The 16414-nt window shown below is 37.1% G+C and overlaps 1 protein-coding gene across 1 annotated transcript; it reads right to left on the reverse strand.

Moving 5' to 3' along the window:
* On the reverse strand, nt 1-16116 carry LOC118564138 (complement factor H-like). Its single transcript, XM_036141008.1, has 6 exons — nt 15947-16116; nt 15283-15468; nt 6287-6475; nt 2358-2543; nt 1696-1881; nt 1-594 (listed from the first exon to the last, which is right to left on the reverse strand). Exons 1-6 carry the CDS (start codon nt 16014-16016, stop codon nt 389-391), a joined length of 1023 nt encoding a protein of 340 aa, XP_035996901.1. The 5' UTR covers nt 16017-16116; the 3' UTR covers nt 1-388.
* Nucleotides 16117-16414: the final 298 nt, after the last annotated feature.

The raw sequence follows: 16414 nt of genomic DNA on the forward strand, positions 1-16414 counted from the left end.
TCAAGTCAAATGGTTTTACTTTTCATACAGTCAACAAAATCTGTCATACAGCTGGATAAAAGTTTCTATCAGTATTTTATTTAGTATGCTCCGAATACAATATTATGTAGACTGACAGAGAGGCTGTTTGTGCCATTGCTTCATTTATGAATATTTTGCAACATGTTTTATCTCAACACACATGTTGAAGAACAAATGCAATTCACTTGTGAAGAATGACATATTTTTTTTCTTCTTGTTTGGAAGGATTTTAGATTCATCTGTTTCTTATGTTTTCCTAAAAAATGCAGAGGAAGAGGACTAAATGCAGCATTTCTATTAACATGACCACAGCAGCAGTGAAGTACATAGGTCTTTACAATAGTAAGTCAATTACATATTTTTGTGATTACATGTCTGTGACCCTGCAAGTGGGCAGGGTCACCTCCCCATCATTACACTGCACACGCATCGGTACTCTGCCATCATGTGTTGTTCCTGGCATACATATAAATAGAAGGTGATCCTTATGTGGCACTAATAGCTCTTTGCGATTACCACGGATAAACAAAATATCATGTGTGAGAAATAACTCCTGGTTCAGAGTGCAGGGTTCTGAAAAAGAAAAAAAGGAAGAAAAATAATATTTACTTTGTCCATAAAACAGAAAAAAATAACACAGGCCAAATTCAATACATTTGTTTTTCAATACTAAATTTCAGGATTCTATGCTGTTTCATAACTAAACATACAGTTAAATGAACCTTTGCATTTTATTTTTTACATTTTGTGGTTACATACCACCATAAAAACTACAAAACTACTTTTTTTTTTTACAACACCATGTAATCAGAATACTTCAACCATGTTTTACTTTTCCTTTGGTCTCCACATTTGTCTTTTGGCATTGAAATTGATGTGAATTGTTTGTACAATCAGATAAACAGTTTTTCTTTAAAAGGAAGTATTATGTAAAATAATGTGATGCACATATTAGAAAACATATGCATGAACAGTGTAACTGTCTTATTATAAACAAATTTCTTTGACATTTGCAGACCACTTGATGCTGAAATCTATATATATATATGCATTTTTATTACTCGTGTTAATATACAGATTTCCAGTAAGTTGGAGTCTCCCTGTCAGTACTAATAGTTTACATTAAGACAAAGTGTGGAAACATTAATTTAACTGAACATTTGGCACCATCTTCTTTATGGAGCCATGCTGTTAAAAACTAAGCTTGTTTACACGCTACATGTTAGCCCAAAACCTGTATGTTGTCTGAGCTACTAGGGAAGATGCTCAGTAGATATAGTTTTATAAAATCACTTCTTTAGCTTTCCAGTTGTTTTTTGAGCAAAGCTGTTGAAAATCAAGGATGAGTTTTTGCAATCTGGAAGTTTTTAAATTATTTAACCACAATATTACTTATTTATCTTTTCTTATTAATTTTAAACATTGTATACTTTCAGGATTTCCTGTTTTAAATATAAAAGACTTGTAACAATGTTACATTTTTTACATTATTTTAAACCATGTAAAAAATTCTCTCTATAAAGTGATGTGTCTGCTTTTAAACCATGCCATTACACATTTTATTATTCGTGATCTCATCTAGAAAAATCAGGGATTTCATACGAAAGAACAGCTTTTAAATCACAATCTGGAAATATTACAACATGCAAAATAAAAAGTGTAAAGTTGACTTACTGAGGCATCTCATGTCTCCTATCCATACTCCATTGTCGCAGGTTTTAAATGGTTCCCCGCTCATAGTATACATTTGCCGACAGATGTATTCAACTTTGTCACCATGTTGAAACACAGAATCTGAGCTAATATATGATTTGGTGTCTCCATATTTAAGAGGTGGTGGTGCTGAACAAACTATAGGAGCTAAAAGAATTTGGGCAATGAGAAAAAAAAGTAGTTTAAGATGGTGCTTCATCACATTAACATGTAGATTTAGTATTTAAAATATACTTCAACACAAAATATATAAAGCAATGGCTTTTTCTTAACTTAGTGGTTCATGGACTTGGTCCGTACCTAAAACCCAGACTGCAAATCTCATGCGGGAATGTTTCCTGGTCCAGGTTGGTAATTAATGTTCAAAAAGCACCAATTATGTGCTCTAATCAGCAATACGCTATGAAAATCCTAAAACTGTAGCTTCCATCTGCCAAAGAGTACTAAGGTGCCTAATCAGATTCTAGAAGAGGGCTGATGACCTTCAATAAATACTATGTGCTCCAGCCTAGTAGTTTAGGAATAAAGATTTGTTAAGATTTGTCTAAATTTAAAATTCAATCTGATGTTTGAAGTAGACTCAGCGCTGTACAAGAATAAGAATAAGAGAAGAACTGATTTACCTTTACACTGTGGCGGGAGGTCGCTCCACTGTCCGTTTCCCAAACATTCAATTGATGCACTTCCTTGCATGAAGTCCGTACGACGATTACAAGCAAATGATAGTATATCTCCTTTACTTAGACCATTGCCTTGTACAGATGAAGTGATGTGCACATCTTCTGGTACTTCTGGTCGTTTGCATTTCTCTATTAAAGAACAGATGTTTACAACATAAACAACAAAGGTTATAACTCAGTGAAACAAAGCACAATCTAAAGCTTTTTAAAGCCCCCGTTTTAACAGTGAAACTGTTTTGAAAGATAAGAAAATCCTTCATTGTCCCACAATGCGGAAATTCGGCCATTAAAGTTATAATTATAAATGTTTACTTAATCCTTGAATGTACATGCCTGTGCAAACTCTCAGTTATCCGGGTCATTGTAACAGCAAACAGGCTTAAGTCGGAGGCAACCGGACTTTTGTTCAGTTCTGTCTGAAAACGTTTCAACACTTTACCAGGAGTCTTTGTCAGTTCTGGTGGCTCATACTTGAGCAACCTGCTGCTGGAGCTCTGCTGTTTTTAAGGACATGGAGGCCATCCTCTTAGGCGCCTTCTAGGTCAGATGCAAATCAATGACCCACCCGTTACTGTCCTGGGTCTTTAGAAGCTATTGCTTGGTGTGAGTGAAGTACTTGGTCACCTGAATGATGATGAGATGCTGATGTAATCTCTCTGAAATGTGTTGGAGGACCGAGCTGTAAACACTGGATAGTTGGAAACACAATCCTCCTCCTCTGTTTAGTGATGGCTTTTTTTCAGCTGAGGTTATCAGAACTCTGAGTTACCGGGCTGACAACATCCCCTTTGCCACAGAGGGGAAACAAAAAGAACACCAGCACATCAGGAAATTGCTGCAAGCTTGTGGTTACCTGAAATGGGCCTTTGTCAAATCAGCCAATAAAGTTGACAAAAGACACAACACACAGGAGAGAACAGAGAGAGGCAAGAACATTGCCCTCCCATATGTTTCAGGAGTTCCTGAGAAACTCAGGAAGATTTTTGCCAAACACAATATACTAGTAAATTTCAAACCCAAGAACACCCTCAGACAAAAACTGGTTCATCCCAAAGACAGAACCCCTAAACCACAGCTTGAGCGGTGTTGTGTTTGTGGTCCAATGCAGCGAGGAGTGCGAGGACTCCTATATTGGAGAAACTAAACAGCAGCTGCATAACAGCACACGAGGGCCAGATTCAACAGTCCACTTGCACTTCAACAACAAATGGAACAGTTCTGATGACAATGATGTCCAGATTGTGGACAGGGAGAACAGATGGTTTGAAAGAGGGGTGAAAGAAGACATCTTGGTATTATGTGCTTTGGGCACACAATTTTGTTTATTAGTTTTTTTTAGATTGTTTTGTATTGGACTTTAGTCGAGTGGTTTTGTTGAGAGATTTTAGCATTGGATAATTTTTATTTTGTTTGGTAATTTGATTACATTAGTAGTGGTGCTAACCCCGCCTCTCGCCCAGTGAACGCTGGAGATAGGCACCAGCACCCCCCCGCGACCCCATGAGGGATTAAGCGGTTTGGAAAATGGATGGATGGATGGATAGTTGTGGTGCTATTGGTCCGCCTATAAATAGGCTGGGTCTCAACATATTAGAGAGCCCGCCCTTCCGCTTGTCTCCACCACCAAGGATGTGTCCTGAGTGCGGTGCGCGCACGTCTTCTGGAGCTGTATGACACAGCTGACCACTCCAGCCGGCCATGCGGTATTTTTGTTACCTTTTTGTTGTTTGCTGTTTTGATGATTTTGGCCTGGTGGGTCCGGTTGTCCTGTTTTCGGTTTTTACTTTGCAATAGTTTTTTTGTTTTGCTTTAGTCTGCTTATAGTAGAGGCTTCGACGGGCCTGTATAGGGTTGGCCCTCTGCTATAGCATTCTGTTCTTTTGATCGGCTCACCAGGTCCAACATTCTGTTAATACTTTGGAGATTATGTTTTTTTCCCCATTTTCACTCTCCCTTTTTTTTGGACACAGAGAAACCGAGGGTATTTAAACTCACTCTCTTTTTTCCCCTCTCCCTCCACAGAGAAGCAAAGCAGCTGAAAAAGAAGTTCAAGAGAGGTTTTGAAAATAAAGAATTTTTGTTAAACCTCAGTCCTGTCTACGTGTCCTTAAGTATGTTGGCCCCTTTCTGGAACGTAACACTTGGTCTAAAGAGAAAAGCTATCACTAAACAGAGGAGGAGGAGGAGCAAGCTTTCAACTCCTCAGTGTTTACAGCTCAATCCTCCAACACATTTCAGAAAGATTACATCAGCATCTCATCATGATTCAGGCGACCAAGTACTACACTCACACCAAGCAATAGGTTCTAACAACACAGGACAGTGATGGGTAGGTCATCGATTTGTATCTGACAGAGTGTGCCTAGGAGGATGGGCCTCCATGTCAGCAGCGCACCAACTACTGGTTGGTCAGGTGCGAGCCACCAGAACTGACAAAGACTCCTGGATAGGTGTCAAAGTTTTCAGAAAGAACTGAACAAAAGTCCAGTTGCCTCCGTTTTAAGCCTGATTGCTGTTTGAATTTACACTTTAAAATCATTATGAAAATTGCTTTGTTTTATCTGAATAAAGCTGACAATAAAAACTTGTTAGCATGCCATAGTTCTACCATGTTAGAAGAGCTCAAAATGAGGGTCAACCAGGAAAAAAAGTCTACTAAATATAAATGTTGCTTTATGACAACTCATTTTTTTCATTGCTAATAATTATATATATAGTTTTTATTTTTATTGTACTTATTTTCATGTATGGAACTGTATGAACGTTTGTCTTGTTTGTTTGTATGGCACCATGGTTGGAAATTAGCATTTTGCTAAATGCTGTATATTTATGGCAACATTGTGCGTTCGTTAATATAAACTGTCCCATTCAAATAAATAACATTTTGAAGTAAATGTTTGCGTAACTGTCTGTGTGTTTGCCACTGTCACATCTGAATCCCCCCATTTCTTATCTTATGCAGACAAAACTTTCTCCACTGTGTCCTTGGGCACTTATCATCATGCTGGAGAGCACTTGGCATTCTTACATGTTGTGTTGGCTTCTGCATTTGCACCAGGAGCAGTGCGCACATACCGAATCACTTCTCCCACCATATATCTTGCTTTATCCATGGCTTACTGTAACTGTCAGTCGGGAATCACTGAGCTTCATACAGTGGGCTGAAACTGATGAAGACTTATTGGCAATACTCAAAAAAGCTTAATAGACCAACCAGCTAATAGATTTAGGAGGGAATTGTTTTTTTGTTTGTTTTTACACTGGATCAGGTTCCTTTAATAAATAGGATCATTTGAAAGCTACCTTTTGTACTCAGTAATGTTCAATTTATCTGATTTATCTGCAGCATTTAGGTGAGACTAAAAGGGAAAACATGTACTGGGGAGAATACTTTAGGGCAACATACCAGAGCAGGTTGGAAAGGGGGCGCTCCATTGCCCAGTTTTTAAACATTCACTTTCTGTTGAGCCATCCAGTTCATGATCAGCCCCACAGAAAAATTGCAACACTCGTCCGGCTGTGATTGCTTCGCCAGTTGAAGGTATTCCAGATATATACAGATGAGGATGCAGCACACCAATTTCACAGGTGTTCACTTGAAATAAAACATGCAGTATAATAATTTAATAATCTACCAATGATTTAGAATAAAAAACAATCTCAAGTATCATGGCTGAATGGCTCCTTTGCCTCGTTACTCATTAGAGTTGCCATTTCATAGCCTGGGCAGCCAGATTAATTTACACAGGGCGTAAATGTTTTAAATGTTTCTGTCTATTCACATGTGCAGGGCTTTGTCGAAGCTGTGGATGTATCAAAGTGCTTTACAAATAAATAAAGTTAGTTAAATTAAGCACTTAAGAGGAACTTACCAGAGCAGGTTGGAAAGGAGGCGCTCCATTGGCCAGTTCCTGAACATTCGATTTCTTCTGGGCCATCCAGTTTATGATCAGCTGCGCAGAAAAAACGCAACTTGTGTCCGGCTACGATCGCTTCACCAGTCGATGGTATTCCAGCTATGTACAGACGAGGATGCAGCCCGCCAATTTCACAGTTGTTCGCTGAAAAGAAAACAGGGAGTGTAATGCAAACACGACAATCTGCCAGTGAGACCAAAGAAAACTCAGGTATCATGGTCAAATTGCTCCTTTGCTCATTAGAGCTGCCATTTCATACACATCTGTTACCATTTTGTCCAAGACTGCTTTAATTTTTTACATGCTAACAAACTATTTCATAAACAACGTCTTTAACCATTGCTAAATGAAATTTTGAAAGAAGCTGCGCTTTATTACTTTGTATGACCTGACAAAATGTATTCACGCCCTTGTTGCAGCTGCTGAGCTTAGCTCATTTCTGAGCCTTTACATCTTGTTGTAACCTGCGGAGAGTCTCAGGAGGTGCTAGGAGGCGTCTGGTACAGACAAGGGTCCTGGTCTGAGCGTAGGACTTTCCAACTAGACTGGGGCTTTGGTCAATGGGCGGGGTTGTGTGCAACAAGGCAAATTTATTTATATAGCACAATTCAGTACAGGGACAATGCAAAGTGCTTTACATGATTAAAATATAGCAAATTAAAACAGAATAAAAGCAAGTAGGAATAATGTAGATAGAAATTAGAACAAAGAAGTGGTGATTCAGTTAACTAGAACAGTTGAAGGCAATCCTAAACAAATGTGTTTTTAATCTTGATTTAAAGGAACTCAGGCTTTCCGCACCTTTACAATTTTCTGGAAGTTTGTTCCAGATAAGTGGAGCATAGGAACTAAATGCTGCTTCTCCTTGTTTAGTTCTGGTTATATAGGTATGCAGAGTAGGCTGGAGCCAGAAGACCTTAGTGGTCTGGATGGTTGATACACCGATAACAAGTCTGTGATGTATTTAGGTGCTAAGCCATTCAGGGATTTATAGACTGACAGAAGTATTTTAAAGTCTATTATCTGAGATACAGGGAGCCAGTGGAAGGACTTTAGAACTGGGGTTATGTGCTTCAACAAGGCAAAACTGTCTGCTGCTTGGAGGAGTGAGTTACAGCAAAGAGATAATTTTACAATTGTATTGATTTTATACCTTTAATTAATCACAAAAAGCAGTTTTAAGATGTTTTTAGATAGATACACCTCCAAATGTTCAGTCAGTTTATTAAGTTTATGAGCAGATTTTTAATTTGTCTTCTGACTTGTTGGGTGTGCCAGAGACCCGCTGACAGGTTTGTCTTACCGGGGAGCTGTAGTGGGACAACCCCTGTTGCTGCAGCGTTTAGTTGGCCACGCAGCTCTCTCTCATTTTAGATACACTGAAAGTTTTTTCTCTAAGGAGTTCACCAGCTGGCGATCAAACCACTGTTTGTGTGTATGGGCAGAAAAAACGGACATCCTGTTACCTATAAAAATAATTTTGCTGCAGTCAAAAGTCCACGGTATCAGGCTTGAAAGTCATCCTCATCAGTTTCACCATGGCTGATGGTCATAAAGCTCTACATTTTAACCCTGTGAGGCAAACTTTGGAGCAGACAGATCAGAGCGTTAGTAGTTTTGTCTAATTAGGACAGAATGAAGGAGGATAGATCAGACCCGCTACTGGACATATGTCTCATTGTCTTTAAAAAGTCATTAAAACATTTACCTATTAACAACTTCTTACTGGCAAGTAATAATTATGGCTTATAAATATATTGTGCTTATTGAAGCATACTTGATATGGAAAGTGGGGCAGAGAGTCCAAAAAAGCAGAAAGACCAAAATGGCAAAAGACAGTGTTTACAGTATTGAGTGTAATAACTAACACACAACATGCATTATACCAATGCAGTTAACATAGATTAGATATGTTCAGAGCTAACACAAAATAAATAGAATGATGGTAAAAAAGATCAGATTTTAAAATAAATAACCAGGTACAACTTTAAAGATCAGTCATAAGAGAGGCATAATTAATTTTTCGTCAGCTTTTTTTTTTTATTCCAGAAATATAATAATGAGAAAATATTAACTTAATATAAAATGCCATGTTTTTATTCAATGAATTTATTTATTCCAAAAATTACTTTAAAATGCAATTTAACAAAAAAAGTTTATCTTACCAGTCGGTGACCAGGAAAAGTTGACAAAAATCTGGAAAAACCACAGAGGTTTCATTGCTGTGATGTAGTAATGTTTTCTGAGGAGAAGTTTACGTTGTTTGCCTCACTTTTGCTTCGGTTGCAACACAAAAAGGGTCAGAGATGGACGTCCCACAGTGACATCACGTTTTAGCTTTACCAATAAGCACCTTCAATATATGCAATTAATGTAACCATACATTTAAATTTGATCTATGTTATTATATACATACACATTTAATAACACTAGTCTCTTTCTTGTCTTTTTAATACAAACAGTTTGGTTTGCTAGTCTTGTTTTAATGTAACCTTTACCTTTCAGTTAATGATTGTTTCTGAGAATCCCCTGATTTTGTGTTGCTTACCAACTGGTGAAGGTCAGGCTGGATTGATTCATATTGAAGCAACACTTCGGTCTGAATTGGGGTTCATAACTTTTGTTCAGCACTTGCTTCAGTTACTTGGTATAGATGTTAAAAAGTGTTTGTTTATGTAACTTTATCTTTGTGACTACCAAAGCAATTCATGTTTATAAATATAAACATGAATTGTTTTAATATATATTAAAATATATTATACTTTAGATTTTTTTTGCATTAATAAAGACACGTGAAGTATATTAGAAAGCATTTTTATTTATTTCCAAGGTACAGATGAGTAACCTTTTAAAATGTTGTTACTGCTGTAAAAAGATTCAAATATCTGTCTAACCTAAAGGCATCATTGAAGGTGCAGCTGACAATAAAATATTTCAAATTTCTAGAAGCTTTAAATAAGAGGAGCTTTAATGAATATGGAGATTTTTTAAACGTTTAACTTAAACATACATTTGATCTCCAAATTAAGGATGAAGCTCAGTTTCTATTACAGAAACATCATATTTCTCCCTCAGAGCTCTGCATGTGTTTTGTTATGGTGATGTTGTGTATATGTGTGCTTCAACCAGCTGCCTACAGTTCTTGTGACCACTGCACTGAGAGTTATCACTGGTAGTAGTAGCAGCTTCACCTGCACCCTAACAACTGTATGCTCATGATGACATGCCTTCCTTGAATATTAATAATTATAATGATAATAATCTTTTTTATTGTCATTGCAGCAAACATTCCAATGAAATTCGTCCTCTGCATTAAACCCATCCCTAAGAAAGCAGTGAGCTCTCACTGTGTGGCACCTGGGGAGCATTCTGAGGCTAAGGGTCTTGCTCAGGGACCCAGAGTGCAGGCACTTGCGTCCTTCTCTGAGTGCAAGCGCTCTGCTCTAACCACTAGGCCAACACTCCCTCCAAAGCTCTTGAAAATCCAAGAGCTTTTCAAAATTATCCACTTTTAACGCAGAACACCAACTTGTAAAGAGTGCCTTTAAATCCCTGACAAACTTAAGATGTATAATTTTTTTTCAGCCTTCTTCCATGTACAAAAACGTTGGTGGTAAGCTTCAGGAACCAAGTCACATGGGTACAGCTGATTTAACGGTTTTGTAACTTTGGCACTCTGAAGCAGTCAATGCTGAATAAGCCCCTTGTGCTCTACCAGTTAACACACTGGAGCATCAAAGTACGACCAGATTCTGGCCAATATCGTGTCTCTGCAACATGCTCAAATAAAGAAAAGAAAGTCTCTGGATCCCTTTCGCTGAATTTTGGCAACAATTGCAAGTTACCCAATTTATCAAAAGAGTCTGCAGAAACCTGTGGATCTGCCCAACGAGGCAACTGACTTTGAACATTTAATCTCCCACTCTTAATCAGATCCAATTTTGACTGCTCCATGGACAACTTTGTCTATTCAGTCTGGGAGCGCATTCTTTCGAACACTAACTCTTTCGCAATACCTGCAGAATACTTCCTTCTGACATGCTCTAACTGCAACATTAGCAACTCTTTCTGCTGTTCAAAAGTCAAAGTGCTTGCTCCAACTGGCAAAGCCACACCTGAAACCAAATCAAGTGGTTTATCAAACGCCAAGACACCCATGTGACTCAATTTGGCCTTCATTATGTTCTTTACATTGTCCTTCAAACGCTTATCAGAAATCGCAACTTTTTTCAGTTAACCAACCTTTTTCAGTTACTGCTGTTTGGTACATTTGTCAGGGAGTAAAAGGTTTGATACTTTTACTTCTACAGTCGTATTTTTAAACACTAGTATCTATATTTCTACTTGAGTAATAAACGTGAATACCTTTGACACCTCTGTTCGATTGTGACGTCTAACTCCCCTTATTCTCGATTATTTTTGCTGCTGTTCTGTGGGTCCGCTGACGACATTCTGCACATAAAGCAGGCCCCCACCAGAGTGCTCCTTCATCTGTAGTCTGTAAAAGTCATTCATATTTTTTGAGTATTAATGTTTTGCTTATCTTTATTAAAGTCACCAAAATGTTTACTAAGCTCTGCATTACACTCTTAAACAGAGCTCCTGACTTATGCATCCACTGCTTATCTAGCTCTATATAAATGGTAGTATTAGTTTTACTTTATAAATATTTTCTAGATGCAATTGAATCGAATTAAATAACATTATATAAGGTATATGCGGCGTTTTGAAGTCTCAACTTTGTGTCTGTATGGTTTCTCGTTAATAAATTACATGTTTGCCCCAGCAGCTGATCTCACTTCCAGTTAGCCAAAGCCTTCTCTGCCAACAGGCCAGGGTCAGTCAACCTACACATCTGTACTTTGACTGTAACTCTCATTTTTGTACACCTAACCCCAATTTCATTAAACTTATCACAATACGGGATTTAACTCAATTTGTTTCTGTACTGTTTCACAAGACTGCGTAGATCAATTTACTGAACTGAAATCCACAAGCGTTAAAAGATGATATTCCCTCAATTCCACCTGCTCTGCTTCTGACACTAAATGATATTTGAAATAGGACTCGACCTTTATTGTATAGTTTTATTGTTATTTTGAAAAATTCCTTGTAGTGGTAAGAATTTAGATTTATCTTGATAAATATACAATCAAACTAGTGGTGAATGAGTTTTTATTTTTTCTATTTTCTCTACTGTTGGTGTATTGAGAGCATCAATAAATTCTAAAATATAATTAAATGCAGTTACTGTGTGCAGTTTGGATATAAAAAAAAATCACACTTCTTTATGTAACCTGAGCTCTGATGAAACATAGTTTTTATTTTTTTCATTTTTTAGTGTCCTGTCTGGCAATGTGGCAATAAGAATTGTTATCTTAGTGCCATAAAGAGCCCAACAGATTTTACTTTTACAAGCGGAGCCTTACTGCTTTCGCTGTAGTGCTCCACTTATACTTATACATGCAAGTACCTTTATTAGAATTTATAACACTAAAACAAGAAGGTAAAAGAGAAAAAAAGGTGAAACAAGGAGGACAAGAGAGGGAGAGAGCCATACAACATCCTCAGTCTGTTTCTTCACCTGCAAAGAGAGATGACAAAAGAACAGAACAACCAGCTCTCATCACAGCTTTCCCTGCCTCCCACAGGATAGACGCTGATGTCCCTGGTAGATCATTGTACTCCAAGTATGAAGCCCACTCTTCTTTAAAATACTTGATAAATTCTTCATCTTTAAGCAATGATGTATTTAGTCTCCAGCTTTTGATTTGTGGGGTTATTTGTTTTTATTTATTATGGTTAAATAAAACAGAAGCATGATCACTGACAGCAGTAGGGTGTATTATAGTATCTGAAATGTCCGACAGCAGCGAGCTGCTGATTAAGAAGCAGTCCAAACGAGAATAAGAGTGGTGGACCTTTGAAAAGAAAGTATTTTCCTTACTATTTTTATGAAGAGATCGCCATGCATCGCAAAGACCAAAATCTCTCATGTATTGTTTGACTAGATTTAATGATTTCTAACTACGCTGAGTCAATCTGTCTATTTCCTCATATAGACCAAAGTTGAGGTCACCCCAAATACATAGAGAACATTCCCAATGTTTTAAAGTGCATGGGAAAGTTTGTGGAAGAATGAGGGGTCATCAACATTTGGGCCATATATACTGACAATACATAACTTTTGTTTATGAATAGATATTTTTGTTATTATGAATCTACTTTCAGGATCTGTAATTTGGTCTAATATTGTAAAACTAATGTTTTTGTGAGTTAACATTGCTACTCTTTGTCTAGTTATAGCAGGCAGCTAACACATTAGGGAACTGAGGTGAGCTAAGATCGTTCACAGTAGTAGCTGATTTAAGGGTTTCTTGCAGTAAGACATCTGCGTTAATCTTTTAAGCTGGTTAAATATTTTTATTTTTTATTAGACTCAATGTAAAAACAACAACCACTAAGGTGAAACTTTTCCCAGTGTTTCAATTTTATTCAAATAGATGATAAAATAAGAAACAAAATGTTGAAGTTGGAGCAAATACCCGAGCCACCTCAGCTGACGTCTCTCAATGTGGAGGAACGGTGGCTCTACTCAGAGCCCCTCCCAGACTGCTGAGCTCCCCTCTTGAAGGGAATGCCCAGGCACCTTGAAGAGGGAGCTCATTTCAACCGCTTGCATCCGGGATCTCTTTCTTTCGGTCATGACCCAAATTCGCCGACCAACAGTGAGTGCAGGGATGTAGACTTTCTTTACTGTAACAGATGGGTGCTGCACATGCATTACTGTAGGGGCCGCACTGATTCTTCTGTTGATCTCCTGCTCCATTTTCCCCTCATCCAAGATTCTCCTCTAACTGAGAGGAAATGGAGAAGCTGAACTTCACACTTAGTTGCGAACCACCCAAATGCACGCTGCAAGTTTTGGCTGAGGAGGCCGGCAGAACCATGTTATCTGCAAAAAGTAGAGACAAAATCCTCTGGTCCCCAAGTGACAGCCTTGTCAGAGTCCAACATGCACTGGGAACAGGTCCTACTGAACCCCTGCAATGGGAACAAGACTACTGCTCCTCATGTACAGAGACAGGATGACCCCAGTAAAGTAAATGTAAAAAAAATGTGTTTGTGAGATCTTCTGCCCAGGAAATAGTTTGTAAATTACTGTACTGAAAATGAATTTTGAAAGAAACAGAGGAATGCAGGGATCTTAATTTTAAATATTAAAGTAAAGCCGGAAATTATACTGACTGAAGACACTGATCAAGTCAAATGGTTTCACTTTTCATACAGTCAACAAAATCTGTCATACAGCTGGATAAAAGTTTCTATCAGTATTTTATTTAGTATGCTCCGAAAACAATATTATGTAAACTGACAGAGAGGCTGTTTGTGCCGTTGCTTCATTTATGAATATTTTGCAACATGTTTTATCTCAACACACATGTTGAAGAACAAATGCAATTCACTTGTGAAGAATGACATATTTTTTTTCTTCTTGTTTGGAAGGATTTTAGATTCATCTGTTTCTTATGTTTTCCTAAAAAATGCAGAGGAAGAGGACTAAATGCAGCATTTCTATTAACATGACCACAGCAGCAGTGAAGTACATAGGTCTTTACAATAGTAAGTCAATTACATATTTTTGTGATTACATGTCTGTGACCCTGCAAGTGGGCAGGGTCATCTCCCCATCATTACACTGCACACGCATCGGTACTCTGCCATCATGTGTTGTTCCTCGCATACATGTAAATAGAAGGTGATCCTTATGTGGCACTAATAGATCTCTGCGAGTACCACGGACAAACCAAATATTATGTGTGAGAAATAACTGCAGGGTCAGAGTGCAGGGTTCTGAAAAAGAAAAAAAGGAAGAAAAATAATATTTACTTTGTCCATAAAACAGAAAAAAATAACACAGGCCAACTTCAATACATTTGTTTTTCAATACTAAATTTCAGGATTCTATGCTGTTTCATAACTAAACATACAGTTAAATGAAAATTTTGTTTTTTACATTTTGTGGTTACATACCACCATAAAAACTACAAAACTACTTTTTTTTTACAACACCATGTAATCAGAATACTTCAACCATGTTTTACTTTTCCTTTGGTCTCCACATTTGTCTTTTGGCATTGAAATTGATGTGAATTGTTTGTACAATCAGATAAACAGTTTTTCTTTAAAAGGAAGTATTATATAAAATAATGTGATGCACATATTAGAAAACATATGCATTAACAGTGTAACTGTCTTATTATAAACACATTTCTTTGACATTTGCAGACCACTTGATGCTGAAATCTATATATATATGCATTTTTATTACTCGTGTTAATATACAGATTTCCAGTAAGTTGGAGTCTCCCTGTCAGTACTAATAGTTTACATTAAGACAAAGTGTGGAAACATTAATTTAACTGAACATTTGGCACCATCTTCTTTATGGAGCCATGCTGTTAAAAACTAAGCTTGTTTGCACGCTACATGTTAGCCCAAAACCTGTATGTCGTGTGAGCTACTAGGGAAGATGCTCAGTAGATATAGTTTTATAAAATCACTTCTTTAGCTTTCCAGTTGTTTTTTGAGCTTTGAACAAAGCTGTTGAAAATCAAAAACAAATTTTTGCAATATGGAAGTTTTTAAATTATTTAACCACAATATTACTTATTTATCTTTTCTTATTCATTTTAAACATTGTATACTTTCAGGATTTCCTGTTTTAAATATAAAAGACTTGTAACAATGTTAAATTTTTTACATTATTTTAAACCATGTAAAAATTCTCTCTATAAAGTGATGTGTCTGCTTTTAAACCGTGCCATTACACATTTTATTATTCGTGATCTCATCTAGAAAAATCAGGGATTTCATACGAAAGAACAGCTTTTAAATCACAATCTGGAAATATTACAACATGCAAAATAAAAAGTGAAAAGTTGACTTACTGAGGCATCTCATGTTTCCTATCCATACTCCATTGTCGCAGGTTTTAAATGGTTCCCCGCTCATAGTATACATTTGCTGACAGATGTATTCAACTTTGTCACCATGTTGAAACACAGAATCTGAGCTAATATATGATTTGGTGTCTCCATCTTCAAGAGGTGGTGGTGCTGAACAAACTATAGGAGCTAAAAGAATTTGGGCAATGAGAAAAAAAAGTAGTTTAAGATGGTGCTTCATCACATTAACATGTAGATCTAGTATTTAAAATATACTTCAACACAAAATATATATAAAGCAATGGCTTTTTCTTAACTTAGTGGTTCATGGACTTGGTCCGTACCTAAAACCCAGACTGCAAATCTCATGCGGGAATGTTTGCTGGTCCAGGTTGGTAATTAATGTTCAAAAAGCACCAATTATGTGCTCTAATCAGCAATACGCTGTCAAAATCCTAAAACTGTAGCTTCCATCTGCCAAAGAGTACTAAGGTGCCTAATCAGATTCTAGAAGAGGGCTGATGACCTTCAATAAATACTATGTGCTCCAGCCTAGTAGTTTAGGAATAAAAATTTGTTAAAATTTGTCTAAATTTAAAATTCAATCTGATGTTTGAAGTAGACTCAGCACTGTACAAGAATAAGAATAAGACAATAACTGATTTATCTCCACACTGTGGCGGGGGGTCGCTCCACTGTCCGTTTCCCAAACATTCAATTGATGCACTTCCTTGCATGAAGTCCGTACGACGATTACAAGCAAATGATAATATATCTCCTTTACTTAGAGCATTGCCTTGTACAGATGAATTGATGCGCACATTTTCTGGTACTTTTGGTCGTTTGCATTTCTCTATTAAAAAACAGATGTTTACAACATAAACAACAAAGGTTATAACTCAGTGAAAAAAAGCACAATCTAAAGCTTTTTAAAGCCCCCGTTTTAACAGTGAAACTGTTTTGAAAGATAAGAAAATCCTTCATTGTCCCACAATGCGGAAATTCGGCCATTAAAGTTATAATTATTAATGTTTACTTAATCCTTGAATGTACATGCCTGTGCAAACTCTCAGTTATCCGGGTCATTGTAACAGCAAACAGGCTTAAGTCGGAGGCAACCGGACTTTTGTTCAGT

This window comes from Fundulus heteroclitus, chromosome 9 (assembly GCF_011125445.2).
Source record: "Fundulus heteroclitus isolate FHET01 chromosome 9, MU-UCD_Fhet_4.1, whole genome shotgun sequence".
Classification (NCBI taxonomy): domain Eukaryota; kingdom Metazoa; phylum Chordata; class Actinopteri; order Cyprinodontiformes; family Fundulidae; genus Fundulus; species Fundulus heteroclitus.